Below are 24235 nucleotides of genomic sequence, written 5' to 3'. Positions count from 1 at the left end.
CAGAGAGTTGAGATCCCGTCATGTCTCCTCCTGTCTTATGGGGCGGGCAATTTTTTTGTCACTTACTGCTCAAGGGCTGCATGGTGTCAGTGTGTGGGGATGCCTTTGTTGTTGTTGAGTAAATTTCTCCACCCACACACACTATACACAGCCTCCAAGCTTCATTATTACACACTCACTCATACATAGAGGCACACAGAGTTGAGATCCCATCATGAACACAGAGTTGTTCCCCCTCCCTCCCTCTGCTGATTGGTGCTGGGAACAGTTGAGGATTATGCAGATTAGGATACTCCTCAATGCTTTCCATCCCCTTCAACTGGGAGGAACCTATACATCCCATTGTGTAGCTGATTGGCATTGGAAACGGCTGTGGAGAGAGCTAATGAGTGGCCTCATCAGCTTTTCCCAGTGCTAGTTATCTGGATCTCATCCTGCACCACCTCTTGTTTCCCTACTGATTGGTGCTGGAAACAGCTGAGTGCTGATTCTTATAGGCTTCAGCTGTTTCCAGCACCAATCAGTTGTGTTGCAGGCCACATGTGGCTCTTGAGCTGCAGATTGTCTCTATGTGAACTAATGCAACAAGGGCTAGAAGCTTATATGTATTTTGTTGCATAGTTCATTCAAAGTAATGGACAGTCTCTTCTGTTTAGTTGCTTACTTTTGAGTTCTCATGCATAGTCAAGTGTTTCTGAAGTCATAGTAGTGAAATGGTACAGTAGTTCTAAACTGTTTACACAGGGGGACCCATGAGCAAAAAAATTATTCCTTGGAACCTATTCTTATGACTTACACCTGGTATTGGGAAATTAGTCCCTGGTTGACTCCAAGGCGAGGGAATGAGTAGTAGCCTACCAAAAAGCATATGCTGTCTGGTTATTCCTTTCCATCTTCATTTTTGGAGAAACCTAGTTTCAGAATTGTAGGTTTAGCTAATTTTCCAAAGACCTAAGCATTATTTTGCTGCCTCTTCCAGCTGGTCAGAAGCCCCAGATGGACAGAAATGCTCCACTGTAAACTGAAAAGGAAAGTAAGCAAAATGAAGACTATTGCTTGGTTGTTTCAAAGAAAGTGAAAAAGCTCCTGGGATGTGGTTGGTAAGCTGCTGTCTGCAAGACAGAGGGAGGGCTGGAGGTGAATTTTCTTGCCTTTAAAGGTCATCCCCCCATTAATGCTTTTGATAAATCACCCTGTCATGTCCAACTTATTATCTGGGGCTTATGAAATATTTCCAAAGCCCAAGCACTTTGCTTTTGCAATGGCTCTTACTAAATACTGTATATAAATGAAAGTATATAACAATCCCTGTGATTTTTTTAAAAAACTCTTTCAGATCACAAAAAGCTGCTTGTGTTTGAGAACATTTAAGCACAACAATTATTTCTTTTTGGATACAATGTTTATTTTAAAAAAATGTTTCTCTAGGAGGAAACTGTTACGAGTTCACTCTTGATTGGTTTGCAGTAGGGGTTTGAAAATGTATGGTCTCCCTTGCTCTGCGCTTCCTTATATTGCAAGTGAGTAGCATGATTGTGCATGCACCATTATTCACAGAACCCTGGAGCTCTAGTGCAAAGACACCACCCTGCCCACCCCGACTTGTGCTATCACTGCAGACGTTGCCTATAATGTGGAATTCTGCCTGCAGTTGCTTCTCTTTAGAGAACTTTTTATAGGAAAGGATGGTTAGTGTAAACATTTTTCAGGCTGCTTTTTAAACAACTGAACTCTTAAGCTTTTCGCTGGTGTCAACCTCTGAGTATAAGTGAGGTGAGTGAAGATTCCCTCATGGAGTTAATAGCAGCTTTCAGTGATCATGGTGGGGAGCAGTTTTTGCCTGGATTGCAGCAGGAGAAGAAACTGTTGACTTAAAAAATAAATAAAATTCTTGATACTGATCACCTGCCCTGGGGCCTGCTATTTCCAGAAGAAGAAAAGGGAATAATAATGCAACTTCAGATTATGTACATTTGAACTTTGGCAAAAAAGCGATTATCATTATTATTTTCCTTCTCCAAACCCAAGCTGCAAAAATGTGGACAAAGTCAAGATTACTCGGTGGGTTTTGGTTTCAAAGACTAGCCCTTGTTCCTTCTCGCGTCTAAATCCGTTGCTGGATTTTTAGTTGTATTTTTTGGGGGGGAATGCACAAGCTTGTCAGAAACGTCTGTCTCAAAATATCTCTATATGTTTGCTTCAATTCTATTGATCCGAGGAGCACAGTTTAGTCGTGTGTGGAAGCTCTGTCTAAGCTCTGTAGCTGAAATTTTCCTTCCTGTTTCTGAGGAGTTATACTGATAAGGGACGAGCAAGCTACTCCATTTGACTAGTAGAATAGACATGCAAGGACCAGCCACCTGCTTCTCCTTTTCCTTTCTGGCTTCAAAGATCTGTTAAGAAAAGGAGATGGGAACATTTTCATGCTTGAGAGGCACTGTGCCTTTAAGAAGCACAGCAGCCAGCCACGAGCCACCGCCTTGTCATCCCAGTGTGGGGGGAACAAGAGCCCTGAGTCCCTGTTCAGCAGAATGGAAAATGTGAGATGTGATATGCCGGCAGCTGCAGAGGGATGTGAAGACAAAGAATGGCACTGGAGATTCCATTTGCAGCAAGGGGAGGAGAAATCTTCCAAGCCAATCACGTTTCAAAATAACAGGCATATGCCTTAGATAACTGACAGATGGGATTCGGAGTGGCCTTAGCCCAGGGGGTCCCAACTGGCCTTCTGCTCATCTTCCGATTCAGTCTTTTCCTGCTTGCTTTGTCTTCATACACCCCACATTAACGTTGATCACCTCATGCCTTTCCCTCAACCCTCCCTTCTTAGTAAAAAGCAAAACTTGGCTATGAGTCTGCTTTGCTTTTTCTGTCTTCCCCAAGTGTGGTAGGGATATACGCCAGAAGCCAGCAAGAGGAAATGTTGGTCCTCAAACAGCCAGTGCTTTCTTATATTATTTATGTATATCCAACCTTTAATCCATGGAAAGCTGCACTGCAAGAATCTCATAAACTCTAAGCTCCTAATTTATGCTTGCTTTTCCTCTTAATTTTAATAATAATGGAGCTGTGGAGCCCAGAAGGCATGATAGGTGATTCAGAAAGTCTGATGCGCAGTTGGAACTACCACTTCTATAAACAATCTGGAAAGTTGCGTTTTAGAATTTTCTCATCAGTTTGCATTGCTTCTCATTGCATTGGTGCAAAAAACTAATAACATGTGAGTTAATTGTGTCCCTTCTATAAACAATCTGGAAAGTTGCGTTTTAGAATTTTCTCATCAGTTTGCATTGCTTCTCATTGCATTGGTGCAAAAAACTAATAACATGTGAGTTAATTGTGTCCCTAGTGCAGCATGTAATAAGAAAAGCAACTTGTGGCACCTTTTAGTTTTCAGATAGAGCATATTTGCAGTAGCATTGCTTGAAAGCTTGTGGTTGTTTGGTTGTTAATTTATACAGGAAGGTGTAAATCTGTAACATGATTTCCTCCCATCTCTCCCCTCCCCCACCTGCTGCTCCTTTTCATTACAGTGGTACCTCGGGTTAAGAACTTAATTCGTTCTGGAGGTACTATTTCTGGGTTAGCGGAGTCTAACCTGAAGTGTCTGTAACCTGAAGCGTCTGTAACCTGAGGTACCACTGTATAACTTCTGAGCTGTCTGCTGTTTTGTTGGCAAGATGTGGGCACAGTGTTATTGTAGGGTTACCATATTTCAAAAAGTAAAAAACCTTTTTGGAAGACCTCGAAATTGTTGAGCTCTTTTTAGACAAAGCCCAAAGTAGTTGTTGTAGTTTATACATTGGATTACATTTCTGGAGATGGGAGACAGACTCAACTTGGAAATTGCTGCATAGGATTGGATTGGAAAATCATATCTGTGGTGGTAAAATTGAAGAAAGGTGGTCTATATTCTTTATACTGAGTCAGTTCGTATTTCTGCTAATTCAGTATTGTCTACACTGACAGTAGTAGCTTTCCTGGGTTTCAAGCAGGGTCTCCCCCCTCCCTCAGATTCAGTCTGGGACATTTTGCATATAAAGCATATGTGCTGCCACTAAGCTGCATCCTTGTTGTTTAATAGGTCATAAAGTCCTTTGTAGCAGTTGCTGTTTGGGAAATGAGTCTTTTTTCACTTCATCACGTTAATCCACCTAACCTGGAGACCCTAAAACTTCTGCAGTCATATGGTGGCCCATCTTAAGACTTCCCTGTAGAAATCTTTTCTTATCTTTGCCTTGCGCGAATTACAGTACTGTTCCTTCTGTCAGTCTGTGGCTGGCAGTTAATTGAAAACTGCTGCTTTTGTTCCCTTTAATCTCTAAGGAAATGTTCGCTTGTTATCCCTTGATACCAATTTCCATGTTGCAGTGCGAGATCATAAGAATATGAGTTCAGCGCTTGCCATTCTAGGTCAGATCAATGCAGCATTCCAGCTTCCATGTTTTTCAAAATGTGGGCTCCCTGAATTAATACTGACTTGTGGTGGTGAGGGTGGAGAACCGTACAAGATTATTCAACAATACTATAGTTACTTCTCAGTGTTTCCTTAATGTTACTAGGTATATGTAATTTTCACTGACATTATGGATGTAATAGGCAATTTAACATCAGTACAAAATACTTTCTGATTAAGACCAAAATCATTCATTTGAATCAAAAGAGAGGGTTTCAGATTATGGAGAACAGAAGCATTTATTGAAACAGTGAGTAGCCGAGATCACTTCTTCCTAGTGTTAGAAACTGAGATATGAAAGCTAGGAGCTAAATGGCATCTTAAACCTAGGTTATGGGCGCAACAATGGAATGTCTAGGTGTGTTTTTATAACAAGAATAGAAAGCTGAAAATGAATGAACTGCAGTTAAAATATTATGTTAATTTTTCACATGGTCTTGTCCTTCCCCTGCCCACCCCTCTAATATTCTTAAGAGGGTCTCTTCTTCAGTCTTCAGAGAGTAGCTGGAAGTGGGGAGGTGGAAAAAGGTCCTTCTTTCCTTCCACTCTGCAGTTTTTATCCAAAATCTTAGGTGCAGTAATGCGCCAGGAGCTCAGAAACTGCTCGCTCTAATGAAATTCCATGTCGCAAAATGCGCCTAGAACAATGGGAGTTTCTAACACTGCGTCTTCCATTCAATTGGTCATAGAATCATAGAATTGTAGAGTTGGAAGGGAATCCCAAGGGTCATCTAGTCCATCCCCCTGCAATGCAGGAATCTCAGCTATGAAAGTTGGTGAACAGGAATCCATGGAAGATGGTGTACAGTTCCTCCAGTTGCTGCAGACTACAGCTTCCATTAGTACCAGGCAGCATGGCCAGTGGTATCAGATATGGGAAGCCTGTCAACTGAGCCCACATGTGCTCCTTCTGGGCCTGACTCCTCCTCCCAGGCTCCACTCTCTTCTTGTGGAGTAGACAAACTGAAAGGGGTTGTGGGTAGTAGCACTGGACACTGGGTTTCATATTGCTATTCTGTTCTTGTTGGAGAGAGACAATATTAAGTTCCTGTTTAGCTTCCTGGCTGGTGTGTCCTGTAATGGTGGGCCTGGGATCACCAATGGGCTTTGGGCCACTTCCAGGTGGGTCTTGGTGCAATAGACTTCCCAGTATCTCTTGCCTCCTCCCCGCCCCAGGTTGTGCCATAGCATTTTGGCTGGATCACTGCCAGCACCAGCACCCCCTTCCACTATACTGTATAAATATAGTTAACACTCCTCTGTTAACTCCTGCCTAGCATGTTGCCTGCAGTGGTGAGAATACATCAGGGAGCTTCTTGCCATTGATGTGTTGGGGCTGGTCCCTCAAAGGAATCTGATTTGAAGGATGCTATCTTTGAAGGGGGTAGTTCAGGGATCATTCCGGTTCAGCAGGCTTCAGGTTGAGGCATTGACTCTGCAATAGAGTTTGGGTCTGGGCTCAGCACTTCTGCTGCTGGGGTCTCTGGCTCTTCTGATCTGGCTGGTTCCTCCTCAGAGTCAGATTCTATCTAGGCTGCTGCTCAGTCTAAACCTTGTCATGGTTCAGGGTATTTAGGACTGGTTTATTTATTAGCCCATTCAATGCAGTGTTGTTCTTAACTGGCAGTGCTTTTCTTCTAGAAAAATAGGTGCTGGTACTCATCACAAAGTTGTTGCAGTAAGTGTCACATTTTTTAACCCCTCCCCCCAAAAGCAGTGCCAGTATTGTGTACCCTTGAGTACCCCCTGAAAAAAGCACTGTTAACTAGTCACAAATACCGGTAATAGCTCTCTTTTAGAAGCAGGTAGATTTCTGGGGTTTTAGAATATTGTTGCTTGTCTGTTGCTTAACAACGTTGTGGCATATATACTGGGGCAGCAGCTGTTGATGCAAACCAGATATTGTAGCCCAATTGATGTTTGTAGAACTTACCTACTTCCTTTGCTCCTGTCTATTTCTCTCCAAATAGCTTGTGCTTATAGAGTTTATTGTAGTCCATTTACAGTATTTGCCAAAAAGTGTATTGGATGTAGAGATTTACAGATTAGAATTATAGGGCTGTCTAGCTGGGGTTGTAGACAGGTTGATGGATTTATTATTGGCATTTTGGATCGCACCCAATCTCACAGTCAATCTAAGGCTGCTGTACTAACCCTTCCTAGTGTGTCCTTCTATTGACCCCTTGGCAGCACATGCTAGGGCAAAACAAGCTTTGTCTAGTGGAGAAGGACTCAGGATTCTGGGTAGGTCTCTTGTATACAGCTGTTTCAGGATCTAATTAGTAGATTGATAATCCCTGCTGCAGTATTTATGGATGCATGCCCCTAAAGGTATTTTTACATATTAAACTACTATTAACTATACCAGTTTGCAACACCAATATGTGAGTTTCTGCTGTAAACTCTTAAATAAGGAAGTCTTGTTATAAATGTTTCTTAAGGGTTAAGCAGCAATTGTTAATGGCAATAAGGTTCTTGAATAAATTTGCTGCTCTCTGCATAGGGCGCAGTGAGAAGTATCACTTAATCTCATTTGAGAATAAAATACTGGGTGCTAAAAATATGAGACAGGCAGAATTGAAGTACTTCTGAATTTTTTCTTTGCAATTGGGAGCCATGGTTGAGCAATAGAGCATAAGCTTCATGTTCATAGGGTCCAAAATCCAATCCTTGGCATCTCCACCTAAAAGGATCTCAGGATACAGGACTGAGAGAGACTCATGCCTGAGATTCAGGACAGCCACAAGTAATCAGTTTTAAGTTTAGAAAAAAGGTGAGTCAGGGGAACATGACAGAGATGTATAAAATTATTCGTGGAGTGGAGAAAGTGGATGGCCGCCAACTTAGATGGCTTTGAAAGAGGGTTAGACAGATCCATTGGGAATAAGGCTACCAGTCATTATGCCTATGTTTTACCTCCACTGTGGGTGGCTGTATACCTCTGAATACCAGTTGGTGGGGATCACAAGTGGGAGATGACTATTGCACTATTGCACAGGACCTGTGTGTGGGCTTCCCATAGGTGGCACCCCTCTATTATCTGCCTTGGTCAGACCACCCATGGAGTACCATGTCCAGTTCTGGGCACCCCTACCTAAGAATGATATTGACAAGCTGGAAGGTGTGAAGAGGAGGGCAACTAGGTTACCAAGGGTCTGGAGATAATAGAAATCAATGTGAGGAAGCAGATATATGTCTAAGAAAAGTTCATCTGGAGAGTATTATTATTATTACTATTATTATTTTCTGAATTCTAATGTCAGGCTTTGACATACTTCTTTTAGAGGAAGTTACATAGTTTGAACAAACTGTTTTTTTTTTTTAAAAATGTCTTGGAGTGCTACTCAGAAATAAGTGCCACTGAATTTATGATGTTTACTTCTGTTTAGTGGATATATAAATTCAGCCTTACTGTGGTCTTTTTTATAATGGTGTTGAAAGCAATTCTGTTGAGAAAATGTTCTTGGTAAAATTGTAAACAAACAACAATAGTGGTGCAGCCATTTAAAAAGTCCCTTCTCCTTTCCCCAAACACATTTTTAAAAAATATTTTTGTTTATTAGAGATTTTCTTGGGTCTCCCCTAACACATGTTGAGATTGTTGGTGGACTTTTGATTTAACTGGAGAAAGCACCAGTCTTAGGAGTTATACTGAGGGTGGTTTGCTTTTTTTGCCCCCTTCCAATGTATCATTGAAGGGCAATGGTATGCAGAACAGTAGGTGTTAGCAATAGATATAAGACTCATTCTGGCATTGCTAGTACAGTGGTGCCTCGCTAGACGAAATTAATCCGTTCCGCGATTCTCTTCGTCTAGCGGTTTTTTCGTCTTGCGAAGCAAGCCCATTGACAGCTTAGCGGATTAGTGCTAGAGCTGTCAAGCGGCTTCCAGCGATCAGCTGTTAAGTGGCTTATCAGCGGAACAGCTGATAAGCGGCTTAGCAGCTTAGGAAAAGGGCAAAAAAAGCAAAAAAAACCCGCCGGGGGACGCAAGATTTTTTCGTCTTGTGAAGCAATCTCATAGGGAAATTTGTTTTGCGAAGCGCCTCCAAAACGGAAAAACCCTTTCGTCTAGCGGGTTTTTCGTCTTGCGAGGCGTTCGTCTTGCGGGGCACCACTGTATATGAAGTCATTAGCCTTCTGCATACAAGCATCCTTTATCAGTATTCAACTGCTACTCCATGTACCATTCCTTATGCCACCCACCGTTCTAAAATAGTGTACATGTAAGCATACAGTCACCATTCAAAGGGAAATTACTAGTGGTATTGTACAGCTGCGTCGGATGTTGTATACAAATATGAACTCAAGTCCTTGTTCCATAGCAGCTGCAAATGAAACTACAGTTACTGGAATAAATTTGTATCTAATTGTAGGCTGGTATTTTTATGGTTAATGAAGGCTGCAAGTGAACAGTATACTTTACAGCAGAAATGGGAAACCTGTGGCAGCCAGATGTTGTTGGGCTACAACTTCCATCATCCCTAACTATTTGTCATGCAGACGGGTGTTGGGAGTTCAACAACGTCTGGAGGATCACAGGTTCTGCATCCCTGTTCTATTTGAAAGCTGAATATTCCCACTTTTCACTGAGAAGCAAGAATACATTTTGAACCAAGGTTAGCCCTTGTCCTAGACACCTCTACTCAAATTGATATTTAGCTGCGAGGGTTTTGAGTTCTTCTGCATCCATTCCAGTTTGCAATAACTGTTCATATAAGCCTCCAAAATGCAGATCCAGTCAATATGTCTTATTTGCTCACCAAATACTTTGTTACCTTTTCCAAAACAAGTCTTCTTTGTCTGCTGTGTATGTTCCTCATTACTCCACGTCTGACTACTTGCATGTGTACAGCATTATACTTTTAAGATTCTTCCATTTCATAAAAACTGGGTAAAGGGCTACAAAAATATCACCTACTAAAATGCTGTGGAGTTGCTTTCCTTTAATGGATTTGACCTGGTGGAAATTTTAATTTGATTAAATGGCACCTTGTAACAGATGCAGTTCTCCAGACTGTTCTTGGGCATCCACGTTTTGCCACCAGCAAGACTTGATATGATGAAGGGGAGGTAGTTGCACAACTGGGGTTGCACAGCTGAAAAAAAAGTCCTCTTATTTCTGGCTACCTACATAGTCTTTAATAGTTGCACTCCTAGACTTCTCCCTGAATCCTTGGAGAACAGTTGTCAGTGTAGCTAGATGAACCAATACTCTGGCTTAGTAGAAGGCAGATTCCTATGTCCCTATCTTATTGCTCAGGCAACCTGTTTTAACTAATCGTTTGGCAGGGGTTTTTTGTTTTGTTTTTTGCTGTAGTCCTGGCTCTTTTTGAGGTTTGTCTGGCTTCTGGAGTTCTCTTTGCATGTTCAGGCTGAACTCTGCCCAGTAACAATTTCCTCCCCTCTTTTGTTGTTCATTGCAGCTGTCCGAACAGAGGTTTCTCCACCCACTTCCTCCCTAGAAATAAATACCTGGGTGCAATGCTTTGATGCTGAGGCTTCTAGAATGATGAGTTGAATTGCTCTGCTTATTAGTGTGGGTTGTTTTTTTTTTTTTACAGTACCAGACTCTGCTTTGATATAAGTATCATTTATAATAGTGTCTTTCAAAGGAAGGTAAGCATCATCACAGACAGCATGGCCTTTAATTATACTTGCCGATTGAAACCTGATCATGGTTCATGCAAGGCATTTTTGCTGAGAGAGGCTTTGTGCAATAGCAGTGATCCCCAGACAATGTAGGTTTCTTTTCAGAAGCAGTCTTCTTTCTGAAGTGCTTTTCAACAATGGACACCACTCACACTGTGTGCTTGGACATCCTGCCCCCTGGAATTCTCTGATCCAAATGTGCATTCTTTTCTATTTATGTGTCTGCCCAACCACACTAATCAAGATCCCCTGCTGTTGAATACAAGCTAGGAAGTGGTCGTACGATTTTAAAGTTGACAGTTTCAGCTTTGGAGGCCAATATCTCTGTTTCTGCTGTGCTTCCTGCTACTCGATCCCCAAACTCGGCCCTCCAGATGTTTTGGGACTACAACTCCCATCATCCCTAGCTAACAGGACCAGTGGTCAGGGATGATAGGAACTGTAGTCCCAAAACATCTGGAGGGCCGAGTTTGGGGAGCCTGGCCATGGGGCTGCTGCTGTACTGCTAGGGGGATTGAACATGCCCCCAGAGCTGCTGATAATTCCTATTAGAACTCACTGCTTGGAGCCATAATCCAGGGCCACTTAACAAGAAAACGCCCAGTGAACTAGGAGAAAGCTATAGGAAAGTGGCATTATTTTGCTGTGTTTCTGATTGGTAGTGTTCCCCTGCTAGGGCATGGAATCCAATATATATCAGTCTGCGTTACTGACCTTTCCTGCCAGGCCTTCCAAGTAGACTGTTGTCCACAGTAGCCTGATCTAACTTTTTAATGGTTTGTTGCCCTGAATAGTACTTGCTGAATGGCACTAATGGTTTTGCTGAATGGTAAAGGTAAAGGGTAAAGGGACCCCTGACCATTAGGTCCAGTCGTGACCGACTCTGGGGTTGCGGCGCTCATCTCGCTTTATTGGCCAAGGGAGCTGGCGTACAGCTTCTGGGTCATGTGGCCAGCATGATTAAGCCACTTCTGGTGAACCAGAGCAGTGCACGGAAATGCCGTTTACCTTCCCGCCAGAGCGGTACCTATTTATCTACGTGCTTTTGAACTGCTAGGTTGGCAGGAGCAGGGACTGAGCAACGGGAGCTCACCCCGTCATGGGATTCGAACCGCCAACCTTCTGATCGGCAAGTCCTAGGCTCTGTGGTTTAACCCACAGCACCACCCGCGTCCCTTCTTGCTGAATGGTACTAATGCCTTAACTAAATAAGTTATCCAGTGGTGATTAACAAGATGAAATATGCATGTGGAACTGGTTTGTTTGTGTGTGTGTGCCTTTAACTAGTTTGGGATGCTGCTTTCAGGTAGCTTTCTCGTTCTTTTTCATATCTTAATTTAAAAGGAGTCGGGTGAGGAAGAGTGTTCTGTGATGGCAGTTTGCTAGGATATTGCAGAGAACTCTGAATCCTCTGGTGCCCTTGAATATAATGCCTCATTTCATCATTGGATGTGACATGCTGGCCGGGAGGCAGGTTTTCAAAGCCATTGTTTGTGTACCCTCTTTGCTTGCTCAATAGGAAGGCTTCCTAATGGTGCCATTCTGTGATTGGCTTTCCTGTGTGGATCATCATAAGCAGATAAACCACTGATCCATGAAGTTCTAGAGGGGAATTATCTACCTGCTCTCACTCTCCAAATTCAAATGGACAAAAAGCCTGAAGGTCTCCCAGGGGGTGTAGGGAATGTGGCCAGCCAGAAGTGGCTAAGAGAGCTCAGCCCTCTTGTAGGAGAGCTACTGCCAGTGAAACAGGGAGCAACAGATGGCTTGGACCCCAGGGTATGAGCAACATTCCCTGTTGCTACTAGAAATAGGCAGAGGGGCTGGGGAGAGCACAAGCAAGAGGGAGTTGATACCATCCCTTAGCTTACAATATAGACTATCCCATGCACCATCTGGTCTTATTTTGTGATACCAGTATGTGGAAGTGATTTTGGATTTTCATTTCCTTTTATCTACATGAGCCATCAAATCTGATGCTCTGATGCTCTGCCAGGCTGCAGGCTCTATAGGACCAGGTCACTTGACTGGGTCTGTGCCATCTGGAGATGGTTCTAAATTGAGCATGATACAGAATAAACCCATTGCTGTGTTGTTGGATTGGGGGTAGAGTGGCGAGCTGGTGTGTTGGTCAGCTGGAAGAAAATTGTTATTATATTGATATTAGCTTTCTAAATAGTTCTTGCTTTGTGCATTTTGAGGGGAGAAAATTCCCATTCATAGACATACCTAGTGGTGTAACTGGGTGATAGTTTTTTTGGGGGGGTATAGTTCAGACCCTGATCTATAGATAAAAGTGCACCCCTTGAAGTCTTCTTTCTCTGGCAATCACTCATAGCCGAGTAAGATTGTCTTCCATGAAAACGGTCTTAACAGTGAGTCTGTGACTGTGGAGGCCATATAACATCAGTCCTGAAAGATCTGCATTGACTCTCAATATGTTTCCAAGCACAATTCAAAGTGTTGGTGCTGACCTTTAAGCCCTAAAGCCTCGGCCAGTATACCTGAAAGAGCGTCTCCACCCCCATTGTTCAGCCCGGACACTGAGGTCCAGCTCCGAGGGACTTCTGGTGGTTCCCTCACTGCAAGATGTGAGGCTACAGGAAACCAGGCAGAGGGCCTTCCCAGTGACGGTGCCTGCCCTGTGGAATGCCCTCTCATCAGATGTCAAGGAAATAAACAACTACCTGACTTTTAGGCAGCCCTCTTTAGGGAAGTTTTTAATGTTTGAAGTTTTATTCTGTTTTTAATCTGTTGGGAGCTGCCCAGAGTGGCTGGAGAAACCCAACCGGATGGCCGGGGTATAAAATATTATTATTATTATTATTATTATTATTATTATTATTATTATTATTATTTTTTCTAAACCCAAGTACTGAAAATTCATGGGAATAGTTTTGATCTGCTTATAAGGTGTGTGGTTTAAGTTTGGGTCAACAAATACCCAATCAAAATTTAGTTTGGCTTGAGTAAACTACTTGGTTGGACCTCTAAATCAAGTCCCATTCATTTTTCTTAGTTGCAGTCTAGAGACAACTGGAGCAAATCAGGTTTCTTCATGTTGTGCCTTCTGAATGAAATGCTGTGTCTTCATACATCTGTCCAATAGGAAGAAAGGAGTTTCCCCCCTATAGCTGAACAACATTGTTTTGGTTTAGGTGTTCCTCCCACCTACTGAGGAGAATCCTATCCCCACCCACAGTTTCCTCTTTATCTCCCTGTAAAGTATTTATAGAAATAAGTCCTTTCTCTCTCAAGTGCCCTCGCTCTAGGCTCTTTGTGTTCAGCGCGTTCCCCTCTGATACTGGAGTTTTCACAGTTATTCTTCCAGGCTGTCAGGTCTGTTTTATGTTTTAATGGTTGATCCTCATGAGGAAAGGTGATGTGCTAGTTTTGCTGAACTGGTTGAAGTATGTCACTCCTGGGAGGCAGTAGGTTTAGTTGTGTATATGAAAGGAGATGAATTCTTGAACCAACTGATGGAGTGTATGCTTAGACACTTAACAGAGTTCATTCTTTACAGGGACCATCTTCATAATTCAGCTCATGGCCCAGGATGAGGCCATGGTGAGGTGACTGATTGTCAACAATAGTCTCTGCAAGCCTCACTGAAATGAGCCAGAGCTCTTGTGCAGCTCCCATTCATTTCAAAGTGATTTCCGTCCAAAGTGAGGATTTTGTGGTGGAGTGTGACAGTGCTAAATAGTGTGTTTGGAGGGGTGTCATTTGGTTATTTCACTTTATGCCCCAGATTGTCTCAAGCCTGCTTTGATAGTGCCATACTTGCATAAAGAAGAGTAAAATTATTCGAGAGATTTGGTAAACCTTTCTTTTGGTGAAGCTATGTATGTGTAGATTCTTACTGGGTACCAGGACTCCTTGTAGGGATCCTGGGAGCTCCCACTAAATATCCTGTTGCGTTCATGAGGCATTTATTGTGGAAAAGGGTAGAGTTGTGCAGGCTGGGGTAGTGTGACTTTTCAAAAATGTGACTTCTGAACCTACTCCTAAGGGAGCTTTGTTTACCTCTGCACCAACATGTGGTCAGTCTGGTCAATTTTTAATGAAATGGTGCTCTGAAAACCACTTAGGGAATTGATGGTGAAACCACAGAATAGAATCCTTCAAACCAGTATAGTGGTACCTTGGGTTAAGAACTTAATTAATTCTGGAAGTCCGTTCTTAACCTGAAACTGTTCTTAACCTGAGGTACCACTTTAGCTAAAGGGGCTTTGTGCCACCGCCACACAATTTCTGTTCTCAACCTGAAGCAAAGTTCTTAACCTGAGTTACTATTTCTGGGTTAGTGGAGTCTATAACCTGAAGTGTCTGTAACCCAAGGTACCACTGTATTTTTTAGTAGGCAGTTGTTCACAGATAGGACAATATTAAAGAAAGCCATAAAAACATAGAAGTCCCTGACTAGTTTATGAATATGCAGATGTGGTGTCTGCTCTGGGATGGAGGTTTTCCCCGCGTGCTTTAAAATGTGTATATGCACACACACTGAGCTGCATTTGATCGACCCATTACACTAGAGGAAGCCTGTGCAATGGGAGTTCTCCTCTCTTCTCCCCATCTCCTGCATATGGCCCATGTTGTCCCTAGATAATGAATACAACCCACTGTGAACAGGCCTCAGTTGAAAGTTATGTATTAAAATGTTTGGCTATATTCTGGGTACTAAGGCAACTGGATTTCCTGTCCCAGGCAGTCAGGAGAAAGCCTTTTGGCCAAGTAGGACTGTGTGCTCCTAGGGGACACCAGACTGAATATTGCTCACCAGTACCAGTACCAGTTCAGGACCCAGGAAGCAAAGTCAGATTGGGCAAGAGTCAGATAGATCAAGAGGGTAGGTCTTGCTAATTGAAGTTAAGCAAAGCAGAGGCCACAGTCCAAAAGGCAAACAAGCATAGTGGTTAGCATGCTGGATGGGTCCAAGTAGCACCTATATACTGGAAGTCAGGCAAGGCAGGCTTGGGTGTTGCTACAACAACCAGTAAACCCAGACTGAACCAGAATAAAATCTCCCTCTCACCAGCTAGCCCCACTGCTGATGAGTGAAGCCTCTTACTTTTCAAGGGTTCCAACCAGTTTTAGGAGGTATTTAGGAGTGGCATGGGCAAGGCTGAGGTTTCTAAGCTTGTAGTGCTTAGAGTCTGAGGAAAGTAATGGGACCTCTTCAGGCCACTGCCGTCATGGGCTCTTCTGGTGCTGGGACACCCGCCTGGGGAGGTAGGGATATTATAGGCTAATTCTGAGGGCAAATTAAGCTCCAAGGCCTATTTCCTTGAGGAGAAAGAGCCCTGACCATGACTCTTGGCAAGCTAGGAATTCAGGCTCTTTTGCCTTTTCAAGCATGCTTGGTATCAGATGCAGCCTGGAGCCAGTCCACTTCTGGAAGAATAGATCCATTATTAGCTATACCAGATGCATCACTGCCCAGGACACTGCATACTGGTAGTATTTTTGACTAAATCCGAACTGAAAGAACTTAGTGCACTAGAGCTTCTGAAGTATTCTGAAGCTTTTATTTCATATTACTTTGACAGAAGCAAACCTACTTTTAGCTACTCACAGGCTGCTCTTTCACAGGGGTGTTCTGCTTTTCATTCCATTCCAGAACACTTGGAAAGGCTCCCATGAGGCCCTGGCATGCACCCATGTTCTCTGCCTCACTGACTTTGTTTATATAATTCTTTGGGTGGATCTTCTGGGTTTTCCAGGATCAGGGAAGTACAACTTTGTGGCAATTGGCTCTGACTCTGGAAACACAGTTACTGGAGAAATGTTTCCTATTCTGGTCCTTGATGTTTCTATACTCTTGGATGCCACTGCCACAATGCCACATCTCTCATGGATGTGCTTCAGCATATTCCTGTGGCCTGGAAAGGGTATAATGGCTGAGTATAGTACTCCAAAGGGACATAGGAAACTGTCTCATACTAAGCCAGGCCATTGGTACATCCAGTTCAATACCGTCTTTGCTCACTGGCAGTTTCTCTTCAGGATGAAGATGCTGGGGATTCAGCTTGTGACCTTTTGTATGCAAAGTTCTGCCACTGAGCTATTGCCCATTGTTTGAGTTTATGTCAGTGGCATTCAAGTTGCTGTTTGATATCTTTTGAATTCCGTTGGAGCTCTTAACCATACTAGTAAACACCACCTTCTTGGGAAAGTGACTATTTTCCCAAGCCCTTCTCTTTTCACTGCTTCAGGGTGCAGACTTCTGGAAATTTATTAACATAACAGTTGTGGAGTTGATGGCTAGTCATCACAAGTTTCTGTTTATGTGTTAGTAAATCTCTAGTTTGAGCACCACCATCAGAATAATGCAGGAGCAGGCGTGGCAAAAGAAAAAAAAAAAGTAATACAATAAAATAGAATAGGGATCAGCAACCTTTTAAGACCAGTGGGCACATTTTGAATTTTGAGGGACTGGCATTTTGAGGGCGCCAGTCACAAAATGGCCGCCATGGGACTATGGCATAACACAAAATGGCTATTGGGGGACATGACATAGCAGATTAGAGAGTACAGTCATTGCTAATTTCCTCTCTCCCACCAACCCTGACAGTCTCATGGGAAATCAGCTATGTCTTGGTGGTCCTGACTGTGGAGGAAGAGCTATCAAAGGCATAAGAACACTGTTTTCCCAAGTGCATATCCTAAACCAATGTCTCTGCTGCCATCCTGTAACCACTTACCTAGGAGTAAGCCCCAATAAATGAAAAGAGATTTACTTTTGAAGTAGGCACGTATACCATTGTACTGAAGAGTTAACAGTTTCTCTGTGCTATCATTGACAATTATATAGCATGTCATGGGACTTGATTTAAAAAAAACCAACACAATTCTGTGTGTGATAAGCAGCTGTACAATATATTAAACCCAGTTCTTATCATAAGATGAGTTCCAAGAAAAATTCATGATCTTGAGCATTGCAGGTAAGATACTCAGGGGCAGACAGAGGAAGGAAATAACTTTGTGATCCACAAGGAAAAGTCTTTCCTCTCTACAGCACAATATATATTTTCTGATTTGTCATGTATTTTTTTATCATGGCTGTTAATGACTTTTAGCAGCCATTTTGGAGCCAAGGTTTACAGTCTACTAGCTGGGACAGAGCAGTTGAGACTTCCTATTAATTTGGGGAACCAGGAGCTCCAGAAAGGACAGAAGCCCTTTTGACATGATTGTTGTTATAAAGTCAGAAGTAATGATGCTGCTGCAGGTATAAAGACAATTTCTCAGGGAGACTCCTCTTGGGCCTTGTGACTGGTGCTTTGTAGCTTTCCTCTTGCTGTGCAGTCTTTTATCCTAGAGTTGCATGTTATGCACTCAGTGCCTTTGCTTCTAATCTCCTAGGGCTAATTAGTTGGATTGGCATTGCTTGGCTGCACTCTAGTTCTGGGTGGTCTTACACAGGGAGTTCTCCCCCCCCAAAAAAAAACCCATTTTGCCTGTAAATGGTGGCTTTTTAGCTGTTAATCTCACCCGTTGCTTGGTGCCTAAATGTTCTGAATTATGTAGTGCAGACACGTGGAGGAAATTTTCTTAGTGCTGCAGTGGAAACATTTTCTGACATGTTCACAGTCCCATGTCAGGACGGCATTGGTTACTTCAATGCAGGTAATTGTTTCAAAGCATTCACAAATCACTTATTTCCCCCCCACCCTTATAAATAGATGAAAAGGAAGTAACAGTAAACCAGTAGAATACTATTCTAATAATAGTATAAGAATAATTTACTGTTATATAGAAGTCCAGGGCAAAGCACTGTCCACATCCCTGGTAGTTTGGGTTGGAGGGAACTGCAGTTCTTCTTATTAACTCTTTCTCTTGCCCCTTCAGAATAGGGGTTTTAAAAATTGATTCTCCATTGAAACCTCCCAACCCACATTTTATCTATCTACTTACCGTATTTATAATCAGGCCTTTAGCTAATTAAACCATCCATGGCCTTTTAAACTGTGAGGGGTATTGTTTTTGTTCGTTAATCTACTGGTTTTACCTCATAAGAAATAGCTTTGTAGAAGGACCCTGCTGTTCTGTTGGATCATACAGTAGTTTGTTTTAGGATTCTTAATGTGGTTGGTTGGTAGGTAGGTAGGTAGGTAAGTAAGTAAGTAAGTAAGTAAGTAAGTAAGTAAATACAGCAAGCAAGCAAGCTAGCAAGCTAGCAAGCTGCCTCAGCACTTTTTATAGTGGAGAAACAGTGTAGAATATATAAACACACAGGTTTTAACTGCCCTCCTCACTCCCTTGTCATATTCTTTTCTGATGTCCGTCACATGCAAGCTTTGTAACGCTTGTCCTGTTCATTCTTTGACCATTGTACTTTTCTTCCTTAGGATGAGATTGAGGAATTGCGGGCTGAGATGCTGGAGATGAGAGACGTCTACATGGAAGAAGATGTCTACCAGCTACAGGAGCTCCGGCAGCAACTGGACCAAGCCAGTAAGACCTGCCGCATCTTGCAATACCGTCTGCGAAAGGCAGAGCGGCGCAGCCTTCGTGTGGCACAGACTGGCCAGGTGGATGGAGAGCTCATCCACGGCCTTGAACAAGACGTCAAGGTAAGCCTGCAGTTACAAGAGAGAAGACATTTGAATGGTCCTGGGATTTTAAAAAACCTGCTTTGTCCTGTTTCAGATTATTGGTCCATTGTGTTGTTTATTTTCACTACTGGTATCTCCCCAGGGTCTTGGGCAGAGGCATTTCCTGGCTCAGATACCAAAAATCCTTTAACTTTGAGGTATTAGGGATTGAACTTTTGCTCTTCTACATGCGAAGCATGTGTTCAGCCAGTGCTGGGGTACAGGCTCTATTTGGTGTGCATTTAAGTTATGTTTTGCAAAAATAACTGCTTAGATATGACTTGCTTGAAAATGGATCTGTTGCCATACTGACCTAGAGGAGAACTTGGAAGATTTGTGAAATGCTGCTGTTGGGCACGGTAGCAATTTCCCAGAGGAAACCACGAGGCTTGGATTCCTTTGCACAAACGTAGTCCACCTCTTACTAAGTCAATAAGGGCAAGATAATGGCAAGTAAAGACAAACAGAGATTTGAGTTGTAGTAGAGTAGAGTCAATTCATCTACATGCCCTTTTGGATGCGAGTAAGAGGCAGCAGCAGATAAAGTCTTATGTATTTTAACGCTTCCATAATTTTACTGTGCATACATTGAAATTTCCATTGGGTGCAGAATTAAGTATCCTGAGAATCTCAGCTTTTGAAAGAAGCATATTTCTGGCCCTTGTGACTGTGAAGATAGGCATGAAAGTGTGTGGGCAATGCTAAGTAAAATCTCAGAAGTCAAGGAGGTGGGGGAGAGAAAGGCCAGGGTTTCATTACCCACCATGGCTCTATTCTCGTATGACCAACAGAAGCAGAATAGAATATGCAAAGTAAGCAACTATATGCAAGTGATTGCTAATTTGCATAGATGTCACGGAATTGATCATTTTCTTGCAGAATTTGAATTACCTGTGGTTTGTTGGTTTTTTGCTGTTTTTGACGGTCCTGCACATATGCAATTCTGCGTAAGTTCTTTCTAGTTCAGGCCTTGGTGGTGAGAGTGGACTGCAGCTTGCTCTGCTTGAAATGATACCTTTGAGGAGTGGGCCCACTTTAGCTTTTAATTGCTGTCTAGTTTATTGTATAATGTTGAGTTGACCAATCCTGCAGAGAGCCAGGTTTAAGCTGGTGTTGCATTACACAAAGTGCAGGCTGAAATGGAGAGAAAACCCATCTCTTTGCTTTGGAGAACAGAGCTAGTGATGGGATCTATAGAATCCTGCACCTTTATCCCATACTTCCTTCATAGAACTTAAGACCAAGCTAGATGTGACATTTTGCTGTGTAATTGGTCTTTCTTGAACAAATAACCAGCACAGGGGCTCCTGAGCCAGATTGGGGCCATGGCATGGTGGGAGAGGGGATTCCCCCCCCCCATTTCCATTTTATTCCTGCTGTTTTCGTGATTGGACTTGACTGCTATTTATCTGTACTGGGAGGAAAGCTCCCATCAGGATTCTGATCAGGACTGTGGGTTAACCCTGCTCCAATTCCTCATGCCGTTATTACAATCTGGCTCATCGCATATCGCACGCAACCTTTGTGTGCATTGTCATAGCTGCATATCCCTTTGAACCTGGGCTCCCCAAACAATGTGGCATATTTTTAGCAGCAGCTGGACTCTTTGCTGTACTTCTGCTTCTACTTCACTCCCTTTTCCATTGCACAGACACTAGGCTTCTTGTGATGTGCAGACCTGGGAAGGGTTAGTGATAAGGATATGCTTTCTTGTCAGCTCAGTTTACAGTCATGGGAACTAAGCAGCTGACCAAAGAGGCTGAGCCCCTTCCCTGAGCTGCCCAAGGGCCTTAGCTAGCTCTTGATGATTGCACAGGCCAGCTGGGTGGTGCATATGTTGCTTAGGCATGGCACTTTATTGGCATTGCGCAGTAACACAATCTGCTGGAGGAATGCCTCCTTTCTTGCTGCCTCCAAGGCCTGTTCCATTGCTGTGGCCCTTTGAACAAAGCTGCATTGCCTAATGGCATAGGCCAGGGCTGAGGAACCTCAGGTCTGGGGGCCAAATACAGTCCTTCAAGCTTCTCTATCTGTTCCTTGAGCCTCTCTCTACACTGTACTCCCCCCACCCAGCCATACCATTCACTGGATGCCCTTCATATTCTCCTTGAGTGTTTTTTCCTGATGTGTCCTTGAACTCTGATAATGCCTCTCCCCTGCCTGGATGGAGGATAGAGAGAGGTTTGTGTGTGTAGAAACTAGCCTACTGTACATTTACATCTGTTGCTCCTCCCACTTTTGCCTCTGGCCCCACCCACCACTGTAACAAGGCCCCTGGAACATTGACCCAAAGGGATGTGACTCTTGGGTTGCATTCGCCAGGGAGCGGAAGCACAAGCAGCTGGGCTACCAAAGGGCAGGATGAGGGAGTCTGTAAAATGTTTAGGCATGTCGACGGCGACTGGCATGGTGTGGAAGAGGGAAGAAAATACTGGGAAGGTTGTGCTCTGTGCGGGGGGGGGGGGGAGGCATTTCCCCCATGATTAACAAAAGCAGAAATGTTAGCTCCAGAGCTCCAACCTTTTGGATATTCTCGAAGGGCAACTTGGATGAACATCCTAAGCAAATAGCATTGGCTAGCCTTATTACTGTCTAAGCAGTAGAATTCGATTCTTTGAAAATACTTTGTTCTCCCCCTTTCCAATTAAAAATGAATCTGCAAGTTCACCTGCAGAGTTAGTTGTGCCACTGGCCCTTCCATGGGGCCTCTGTGTGAGTTCCCCTGTTGTGGTGCATAGACTTGTAAACAGGAGGCATTTAGCTGGTACAATTATCATCCCCCTGCTTATTCTGGTCACATATTCTGTGGTCTTTTATCCTCTGGGCTCACAGTGAGTGAAGGAAGGCAGGTTCCCTGGCAGTATACTGTGTGAGAAGTTGGCCATCTCATGGCCCTACAGAGCTGGCAATTTGAGAAGCAACCCTTGTGCTGTCAATCCACATGGGCAAGCCCTTCAACTGGGCAGAAGTCCCAGACTCTGTGCATGGTCCCCCTTTCTAGTTGACTGGGGGAGAAAAGAGAAAATAGTAATAAAATGTAAAGGTAGTTTGTTTACTTGCATAGAGACATGGCACGCAAAGTATGCAGCTCTCTCTGTGGAATCAACTGTTGAGCAATTTTAATTAACAAAATAGGTATTTTTGAACCTACCCATCCAAGGAGAGAAGGGCAATCAATGCCCAGCACTGCTGGCCATTTCCCTTTGCTTGTAACTCTTTCTGTAGCAGCACCTGTGCTTGTATTTGGTCATGACTCAGTGAGAGCAGCCTCTCCACTTACACTGGGATGCTGTTCTTCTTCAGCTACAAAACGCTTTTTCATTGTTGCAGTACCTTTTATCCCAGCTCAGCAAAGCCTGGGATTGAGCCAAATGGAAGCTTTTAAACAAAGAACTGAACCTGCTGCCAAGTGCCCCAAGCTCCAGAAAATGGCAGTTTCTGGAAATGAAGCCTGCCACAAGTGACGGATGACAATCTCCACCCAAGCATCCCTCGCTAACTGCTCTGTAATTAAGAGGATATGCTTGTGCAGTTGTTTAAAAGTAAATGTAGCTACCACCTGGACCTCCTGGGGTCCAACAGAATGTATTCTCATCATGATACATGCACTGGAATGAGGTAGCAGATATCCTGCCCTACTAAACACTACTGTCCTACCTGTTTCGATCCCAAGGGGCAATACTGCTTTGCTCAGTATTGTTGATTAGAGCTTTGGGCATTTGAAAATTTCCAGCTGCCATTATTGGGGCTGCTGGCAATGCTGAGTTCCATATGCCAATATCCGAGTCTGCAGTAGGATTTAAAATTAGCAACCTGAGGAATGCAAGCTGAGGATTTAACCTGTATGCCACAACTCAGCTAGTTCGAAAAGAGAGAACTGCAGGGAACATGTCCTTAGAAGCTTATCTGTGCCAATAGGCCAAAGCAAGGCAGGTGTTACTGCCTGATCACTGTAAAGGCTGCAGGTTTTGCGTTGCAGCCAACTAAGTTCTACTCATTGCAGTCAATGGACCTAGGTTACTCATGCTCCTTAATTTCAGTGGGTCTACTTATGGACGCAACCCATTTCTTTATAAAGGGCCAGCAGTTCTGGTCCAAACAGCTCCTTTCCATGTGTTCTGCCCCTCAGTATTTATCTCACCATAGCTTTGAGAAGAGGCTTTGATACTCTGGAATGAGTGGGGCAATCCTAACCATTGATCCATACCACTGGCAGGGATTAGAAATTGACACCACCGGCAGGGGAACGTGGCCACCATGGAGGCCCATTCTGTGCCCACGGAAATGATGGAGGAGTATTTGCTGCCATTGGTGTTCCTGCCAGCACTAGCTGGAATAAAACTCCCCAATGGGGGTGTTTCAATGATAGGGTGGAAGCAGAGCAATGGCTCCTCTGGATCCAAAGGCAGTCCAGTTCCTGGTGAGGGACCTGATTTGGGTGCATGTTGTGAGTTGGTGCAGCCAACATAGTTGGGAAAACTGCCTTCCATTTTTTCCTCCTAGCTAGCAGGAGCCAGTCAGGCTGCAAATGCCACGGAGAGTCCCTTGCTCCATGCCCCACCCCCACTCAGTTAGGGTTTCTGTCTTGGTGTGGGGAATGATAACATCTTGTTCCACAGCTTGTAGTTTTTTTTAACACATGGTTCTTCAAAGTATTTGAACATATGTTTTGACTATATGAAGCCACATGGTACTGAGACAGACCATCAGTGATCCATCTGACCTAGTATGGTCTCCTCTGACTGTGAATGGCTCTCTGGGGTCTCAGGCAGAGGGTCTTTTCCCCATCACCTGCTACTTGAACCTTTTTAACTGGAGATGTCAAGGTTTGATATTTGACCTTCTGCATGCAAACTATTAGTCATTCCAGAGCTTCTGAATGAGGACTAGGAGCACAGCCTAGACCCCTGGAGGCAGAAAAACATCCCTGGTGTCCAAATGTTTAGCTATTGAAATGGGTTTTCTCAGTCTCAGGCCAACACCCTACCAATTATGTAATATAGAGCTACCTTATACTGAGCTAAAAGGTGACAAGGGGCACCCCTTTGCTCCCTCAGCAGGCTGTCTGGGGAGAAACAGATTGCTCTTGCCAGAGGTCTGCAGCAACCTTATGAAATTGGGTTGAGAGCCATATGGAGACAGGTCAAGGGACACATGCTCCCCCACTATAGTGCATGATGTCCAGTTTTATCAGGGATGGGGAACCTACAGCTTTCCAGATGTTGCTCCCATCACTGCTGCCAGTTGGCTATGTGGGCTGGGACTGATGGGAGTCCCAGCAACATCTGGAGGACTACACGTTCCCCACCCCTGAGTTCCACGCATGCTATGTACATCGAGTGTGATGCCTGGGGGCTGATTTCCTTAATTGGAAACATAGAAAAGTTACAAAAAACAACATTATAATATGTAACAAAAGATGTTTAAGTGTGAAAATACATGGGAATGTTAAAACCATGTTCACACTTTAATTTTTTTTTAAAAAAAAATAACAATTAAGAAAACACGTTCACATTCCAGATGTTAAT

General features: G+C 43.5%; 1 protein-coding gene and 1 long non-coding RNA gene across 5 annotated transcripts in view; one reads left to right on the top strand and one right to left on the bottom strand.

The window, feature by feature from the left end:
• The window catches only part of LOC310848091, a 28121-nt gene extending 16842 nt beyond the window's left edge, over positions 1-11279 (bottom strand). Inside the window, exon 1 of the long non-coding RNA XR_014566154.1 lies at positions 11159-11279. This is a non-coding gene — a long non-coding RNA (uncharacterized lncRNA). The remainder of the gene's footprint in view (positions 1-11158) is intronic.
• The window catches only part of MTCL2 (microtubule crosslinking factor 2), an 81504-nt gene that overhangs the window by 6543 nt on the left and 50726 nt on the right, over positions 1-24235 (top strand). For all 4 annotated transcript variants that reach the window (XM_083746445.1, XM_083746446.1, XM_083746447.1 and 1 more), the window contains exon 2: positions 18462-18686. In XM_083746445.1, the coding sequence (XP_083602571.1) occupies positions 18462-18686 (225 nt within the window). The remainder of the gene's footprint in view (positions 1-18461; positions 18687-24235) is intronic.

Source organism: Podarcis gaigeae, assembly GCF_964106915.1.
Source record: "Podarcis gaigeae genome assembly, chromosome: 6".
Classification (NCBI taxonomy): Eukaryota; Metazoa; Chordata; class Lepidosauria; order Squamata; family Lacertidae; genus Podarcis; species Podarcis gaigeae.
This window is presented reverse-complemented; position numbering and strand designations above follow the sequence as displayed.